The 7680-nt window shown below is 36.1% G+C and overlaps 1 protein-coding gene and 1 long non-coding RNA gene across 4 annotated transcripts; both read left to right on the top strand.

Annotated features, from left to right (window-relative positions):
* Positions 1–5728, top strand: LOC311285703 (uncharacterized protein). Of its 3 annotated transcripts, XM_084435744.1 has the most exons (8): positions 1–298; positions 838–1049; positions 2100–2268; positions 2771–3226; positions 3813–3842; positions 3943–3978; positions 4086–4153; positions 5426–5728. In XM_084435744.1, exons 2-8 carry the CDS (start codon positions 843–845, stop codon positions 5579–5581), a joined length of 1122 nt encoding a protein of 373 aa, XP_084291870.1. In that variant the 5' UTR covers positions 1–298; positions 838–842; the 3' UTR covers positions 5582–5728. The 3 variants fall into 3 exon arrangements, with proteins under 3 accessions (XP_084291870.1, XP_084291869.1, XP_084291871.1); XM_084435743.1 differs by lacking the exon at positions 1–298 and having other exon boundaries at positions 624–1049; XM_084435745.1 differs by lacking the exons at positions 1–298; positions 3813–3842; positions 3943–3978 and having other exon boundaries at positions 624–1049.
* A 46-nt stretch (positions 5729–5774) lies between these two features.
* LOC311285705 lies at positions 5775–7438 on the top strand. Its single transcript, XR_014626395.1, has 3 exons — positions 5775–6399; positions 6504–6584; positions 6812–7438. It is a non-coding gene; the product is annotated as an uncharacterized lncRNA (long non-coding RNA).
* The last annotated feature ends 242 nt before the right edge of the window (positions 7439–7680 follow it).

Here is a 7680-nt window from a genome sequence, read left to right as displayed (position 1 = left end):
TGTCATTTTAAAAATGCAATAAAAAAAAGAACTAATTGCACATCTTACAGCAAAAAAGTAGGCTATTAAATCTGTTTTTGTCACCAGCAATATACGTTGCTATGATTTGTTACAGTAAGTTAAGCTCCGAAATATTTTTTTTAAGCTCAAGGTAGTTTCTTCTGATGTCCTGTTGAAATAATAAAAATGATTTTAATTCGATTAATTAATTTTTGGCAATGCTTTTTTTTTTTTTTTACAATATCCGGATGACGGAGCTCTCGCGCCAATTACTTCCTTTCTAGAGTCGTTGATTAAGGTAGGCTAAAATTATTACCTCATGAACAATTAGCATAATGCAATGAAATATACATGCAAAAGTGTAACTTTTTGTTGCTGGGGTATTGTCATAACTGCCTAAAGGTGATGATACACAGGGCAACTTTTTAGGAAATGTTGCTGGACGGGGAACCAGATGAGACACAGACCACGACCGATTAAAATTATCCAGATAGAAATGTATTGTCCATTTTCAATACGAAAGTGCCCAAGCAACAATCGACATCAACATTGCTCAAAATGTTGTCTTGTGTATCATCACCTTTATGCCCTATTTAAACATTTTATGACATTGCTTTGGTGTTTCCATTTGTCTGATATAAAACCCAATAAAGTGCTAACTGCATGTCCTAGCACGTGTTAGTGTAGCCTACTAACTAGATCACAAACATTTTCTCAACTTTTCCTATTTGCATGTCGTTTAATAATGTGATATTAACCTTTGATATAGAAAAGACATGATATTGTCATATTATACTTCAATAATATTCTCTTTTTTCTTTCTTTTCTTTTTTTCAGACAACATGGTGTCAAATTTAAAAAAATGTCCCAACTGCCCCCAGATCATGCCCTGTGCCATCAAACTTTGTAAGGCCTGTGGGGCAGAGCAGCCAAAAAAGGCACGTTTAAATAAGAGGTTGCAGGCACTTGACAGGAAGAAGGGGGAGTGGCTTGGTAACCTAAAAAAAAACCACAATGAGGCAGCCATGAAAGATGAAGCCATCATTTTGGTGTGTACAATCAACCCTACCTTTTTCAATATGGGTCGCCACATTTATTGAGTGACATTTTTGACAGAAGATCATAATATATTTTTCAAATGCTTTTATTTTTGAAAAGAGTGATTTAAATCAGATTTCTGAAAGATATAATTTACCATTATTTAATGTAGTCATGGCATTCATGTAATATGAATTATGAATTTAGGTATTCATGTTAAAAGTGGAGTTTAACTTCAAACAGATTTTTTAGAATATAATGTATTTTATTGCTATTATACACATGTACAACGAGATTGAAGCAAGTCCTTTTCCAGTGTCAACATGTACGTAAGAGAAATGTAACAACAAGGAAAAAAAATGTTTTTCAAAAGAAAAAGGGGGGGGGGGGGTAGGTGCACAGTTCTGAGAAGCTAAATAGAAAGATAAATATGTTTTTGCATGATTTTGATTGTATCAAACATACTACGTATTAAATATTTACCAGTAATAAAATTGCACATAATATCAGTGTTATCAAAAATATTTAATGTTAAACATTGCACATTAGGTGGGTAGAAGAAACTCTGGGGATCGGGGGGTAAGTGTGGAGTCAGTGCCCTTGTGAGTTCAATTTTTTTTTTGCTTTTGGGAACAGGCCAGCAGATTTAACTATTAAAGTCACTGACTGTTAACTTGAAAGGCATATTAATGAACTAAGTAACCTTTGCCAAAAAACTATTCTCCAAAACATTCTCATTCACATCCATGTTGGTGGAATGATCTCCCCACCGTCATCCGGAATGCAGAATCCCTGACAACATTCAAAAGACAACCGACAATTCATTTATTTTGACATAGTAATTTTGCTTTTGCTGGTCAATAGTGCATTCAAATTCAGTCAATATGATCAGATAAACTTAGTATAATATGACATAATATTATACTAAGTTATGTACAGTAATGTACAGTTTTTTGTCAATGGTCTTACAACAAATTTCAAGTCTTGCCTCAAACTGAATTTACACTCAGATTTTTTGATAACAGACATTTTTAATCCTGTACAAATAAATGTCTTTTCAGCTTGAGAAGCTTCATGCGATGGGCTACAAGCCACTCCTCCTCCTCCAGAAGGAAGGTAAAGGGAAGAAAAAACCTGCAATAACTTCCCTCACCCCAAGGTGTGAGCTGGACTCACTGGCCACGCAACATCTAAACAAAATGGTGGCCTTCTACGAGCTGGTTTGTGCAGGTGATATGTACAGTATTTTTTCTTTCATTCGCCATGCAGTGTAAAGTTGATTTTCAATCGTTTATATATCCTTGTCAATCCTAAAAATAAACAATACTCTGGTATATTAAGGTTATAATTCCACCCACATTCAATACATAGCCCTGTTAATATAGGTTACTAAGTGTAGTCTGAAAATTTAGTAAAACATAGTTGAGTTTTCTTTATATGTTTGATATTTGGTGTATGTTGTACCAAGTTTCCCTGTTTTCCCCATTGTTTCGCATATAGCTAATCACGCCTTAACAAAACTCATGTAAACTTGCATTCAGTATGAAAAATAGCCTATAGCTAATTTTTTGCCTGTCTTTCAGAAATATGTAAATGGCTACATGCTAAGAAATATAGTCTTAAAATTGTCTACGGGAATGTCAAATCATCTGCCTTTTTGATTTTTTTTTATAATACATTGTAGTTCAGTCTCATTCATACTCTCTTTTTTTTTCTAATCAAATTTGAACAGGTTGGAAGGCGAGTGAGGACACTGTCCTCACCCTGACCCTCACCCCCTGCGACGAGCAGGGCACCTCAGGGGAGGCAGGACCAGATACTGTGGAGGCGGGGCCGGAAGCTGAAGGCCTCGTGGAGGCGGGGCCGGACGTTGAAGGCCTCGTGGAGGCGGGGCCGGACGTTGAAGGCCTCGTGGAGGCGGGGCCGGAAGCTGAAGGCCTCGTGGAGAAGGGGCCGGACGCTGAAGGCCTCGTGGAGGCGGGGCCAGACGCTGAAGGCCTCGTGGAGGCGGGGCCAGACGCTGAAGGCCTCGTGGAGGCGGGGCCAGACGCTGAAGGCCTCGTGGAGGCGGGGCCGGAAGCTGAAGGCCTCGTGGAGGCGGGGCCGGAAGCTGAAGGCCTCATGGAGGCGGGGCCGGACGTTGAAGGCCTCGTGGAGGCGGGGCCGGACGACGCTCTACCTAAAAAAGGTAACACAGCTAACTTTTTTAAAGCTCTAAAAGCTACATTCCACAGTATTTTGGTTAATTTGCTCACGTGCTGTCTACCAGAGCGTTAGATTAGGGAGGGACATATCTTTTTTTGTATTTGCATGCAAAATCCTAGTTCGACATATCCACTAGCCTAATTTAATTGAAGTCGGAGGGGCCGACTAGCATGTAAGCTAAAGGCTACTTGTCTCCAACTGAAATCATTAAGGCTTAGATTGGCCTCAGTACTCCTGTGATTTGGCCAAGCTTAGCTAATGATATCAGTTGTTAAAATGGAGGTTATTACACTTGAGAAAGAGTATGGTTATGTACTATATCCATCAACTTTTTCAGCAATTTTGCTGGGCAACTTCTCAGCCGTTTGATTTAGTTCTGGTTGGGTGTTGTTCATGATAATTTTTGTGGTATGACATAGGTTACACCTGAGGGTTTGTTTTTGTGCATGTGTATGACCGAGCAAGTGAATGTGTGCCTGTTTTAATGAACGTGTATGAAAAGACATACATAGACAGTCCTTAATTGTTTGCCACTATATACTTAGTGTCTCACTTCTTTTAAACCACAGGGTCAACAAGGAAGAGAAAGCGAAAGTCAGGCATGTTTTGCATTTGTCAGGTTTTTTGAATATTATTATTTGTAATAAATTCTATGATGAACCTTTTTTGAGTTGATATATGTATTTTTCTATCCCACAGAGGCAGAAATGGATAAAAGCAAAAAAAAACAAAAAAGTAATTTTAAATTTCAGACTTGATATTTGATCACTTTGAAGTGAATGCTTGACCTAGATATGTTAATGATGTTGTTCTGTTCCTAATCTGAGTTTTGATGCCTTCAGATTGCTCCTACCACACAGGCCTAGGTGTTTTTCCAATTAGGAGTGCTCTGAGAGAAAGAGTGAGAAAGGTAAGACATGCATAACTGAACACCATACTACTCTTTATTTGTTCTATTTAGGTCAAAATAAGGTCAAGATTAGGGCTGAACAATTTTGGAAAATAATCGAATTGCTATTATTTTTAACAATATTGCGATTGAAATTTAATATGCAATTATTTTTAAAGCTCTTTATCTTTTCTATTATTCAACAAAGATACAAAGATAAGCAATAAATCATTGTAAAATATGGATGGGAATTTTTAGGCACCTCATAAGCCGATCAACTTTTTTTTTCTTATTAATTAATCTTATTAATAAAACTTAAAATATTTATTTAACTATTTATAAGTAGGCTACTTTTAAAAACAATTACACATAAAAAAACTAAATAACTACAATTACATGTTAAGAATTTTAAAATAGTCTAGCCTATATAACGACTAGCTTCAAAACATAAAAGCTATCAACATTAAAGGGGGGAAAAAACATTACAAGCAATAAACAAAGAGTGCTTTCAGTATTTTGGCTGTCTAAACGTTTTCCATTCAAGAGTTGTAAGGGATTTTTGCTCATTCACACTAATGCACAGATCTCTTTTACAAATATAAAATGTGGTTTGTCTTATCTGTTTAATAACTTAAGATATAACTCTAACTGTGTTTACATTAATCTTGCTCCATAAAAACATTTTGAGATGCAAGTACATTTAACCACGTAGACGTTGAGTCGCTCACGTGCATGTGCGAGTGCTTTCTTCACAAAGCGCGTGCGAGTAGTCTATTTGAAATTGAAAGCCTTCTGTGGATGGTTTTCATTATTTTTATTTTTAATATATAAGCCAAATACATTCCAAAAGACAGATGATGCCTTTATAGAGCATTTGTAAGGAAAATACCGGCGGGCGAGCACGCACACTACATGAGTAAGTTAACATATCAAGCAAAGCCAAGTTGATGCTTCATCTGTAGTGCAGACTGCTTTACTCTCGCGTGTCACATGACCAGGGTGTAATCGCAGCTTTTACGATTACAAAATCGCGTTTCATCATATCGTGATTTTATTGCAAATGCAATTAATCGTTCAGCCCTAGTCAAGATGTTAATTTAAAAAACCTGTCAATCACAGAAGTAAAGATGGCAAATAGTCAAATAATGTAAATATTGTATAAAGTATATACTACAGTCTCTTAACTAAAATACTTGAAATATCATGGTAAAACATGAAACTGGAAGCATGGCGGCTGTTACCAAGGCCTGATGCAAAAAAAATTGTAAGCATGTATTGTTGTTCCTTTCATAGGGCCAAACAGAATTACTTATTGACTGGGAGCCTTGTCCAGCATGGTATGCATTCTACTATATGACAAATGCAGAAATAGTCTGCTCTGACTCTCTATTTCACTCTCACTCTTACACATGTTTTGAAGTCAAACTTGTTTTGAAGAATGTGCAATAGTGTTTAAAGTCAACATTCTCAATCTAATAACTGAAATATCACCTGTAACATCATTCTTTCCCTTGTATTTTCAGTGGGAAAAAGTGGACTCCTACTTGGGAGCCCAAAGAGTCATTTGTTTAAGTTTTTTCATTTTGTAATATATGTAGTTTTATTTATTTTTCATTGTACATTTCATTTTCAATAACATTTTATAATAGTAATTTTGTTATATTTCTATTCAAAATAAAGTGTTGTTTACAAGCACTGTGTTGAAGAAGGTAGATGTTCAACATTTTCTGGCATTTCAGAACTGGATAATTCAAGAATGCCTAACTCCATACAGAAACAGGTTCTTCTTTTGATATGTGGTTTATCAAGAGGTTAGTAAATTATTCAACCAAGCAAAATGTGTTCACAAATGGACGCAGAACTCTTCATTCTCTCTATGAAGACTCTTCAATACATGCTGTAAGTCAGATGCAATTTATTTGAGAAAAAAAATCCCTCACGGATGACAGTGTAAATAATTTAAAGGAAGGAATGTGCAATATCCATAATGGTCATCACAAACACATTTCCAACCTGACATTTTCCAACATTCATACAATAGAAGGTGATGTAGTGTGATTATTTACAATAATTATAAATTTGCGATTGTTTTGGTGGATTGTGTGTGTGATTTATTTAGCTGAAATTTTATATTCATGGTGGTTTAAATGACCTTACACCTGTCCTCTTTACTGATGTTTTACCAGTCACTGCTCCTGATAGGCTGATGTGGTCCTACTCCATTATTTGGTTTCAGTTCCATCAGTGGTCCTTGGTAAGGTAGATAAGTAAGTATTGTACTGTGTTGAACCTCCTAAATTTTTTACTTTACCAACTTCTGTAAAATGTCAGCTGATCATTACATATCCACCCCCCCCCCTCCACCCTCCAGAAGCAAGCTGAAGAAGCCGGTCTTTCTCGTGTCCCACTTCCCTGTATAAGTACCACTACACTGTCTGGTCGTTGATCCTTGGTAAGTACAGTACATCTTTCACTTTCATTTCACAGCCACACAATACTATGTCTGTGAATGACTGTAGTAATTTAATAAGTAAGGGATCATGTGTAGAATGCCAGTCATTATATTGAAAATAACTCCCTACAAGGCGAACAGGTCTTGATTCATTCTGAAAGGACTTATTTCCCAATAATGACTGGAATTTTGGGCACAAATCTATGTTTTTCCAATTTGTTTTTTAGGCTCTCCTGTTATATAATGGTGGTGAGACTGTAGAATGGCCCAAAAAGAAGACCCAAGACGATAAGAATGTTCCAGTGGACAATGGATTGGTGGTTGTGGTGGTGCCGCTTCTACCTCATGCCACTTTTAGCACAGGGCTCTCCAATCAAACAGCCTGTTAAGCCTAAACACAACTCCACACACCTGTCCACTTTTCATCAGCTTATAGTTTCTATTAAATGTATATTAAATTCAATTTTTGCTAAATATTGAGATATTTTTGTCACTTTCATACATAAGATAATTGTGACATACTATTGTCCCTTTCAAATAGACAACATTCAACAAAGTACAAATTAATTAAAAGAAGCAATGTCTGTAAATGAAATGACCGGTAGTATGCAATACATTAATAAATATGGAATAGCTTTTAAATTTAGTATGTTAACAGTATTTTATTGTTAAAGGTAGTTGTGCAGTTTGTGATCTGAGTTTATTTGATGGTTGTTAATGTTTACAGTCAAATAGATTATTCCCATTACTGCAGGTGTTTTCCCAATGTGTGTGGAGTGGACACACTTCCTCTGATTGAATGTTCATGTATTGAAAATCCAAAGCATAAGTAACAATAAAAATTATTTACTTCTAACAATGACTCAGTGCATAATTGGGTGATGATAATCTCATGATTCTTATGCATTATCATTCAATGCATATTATAAGGTTCTGTTGTTTCATGCAGCCTGTGTATTGTTCTTTAGCCAAGCTGTACAGGTTCTTGCCTAGCAACAGGGGTCAGAAGTAGACATTTTTATATACATATTGTATAATTACACTTTTAATCGTGTGTAATTAAATTATGTGGTTCATATAACATAAAGAAATGGAC

This window comes from Rutilus rutilus (genome assembly GCF_951802725.1).
Source record: "Rutilus rutilus genome assembly, contig: SCAFFOLD_103, whole genome shotgun sequence".
In the NCBI taxonomy this organism is placed as follows: domain Eukaryota; kingdom Metazoa; phylum Chordata; class Actinopteri; order Cypriniformes; family Leuciscidae; genus Rutilus; species Rutilus rutilus.
The sequence above is the reverse complement of the archived record's forward strand: the minus strand, read 5'-3'. Positions and strand labels throughout refer to the sequence as shown.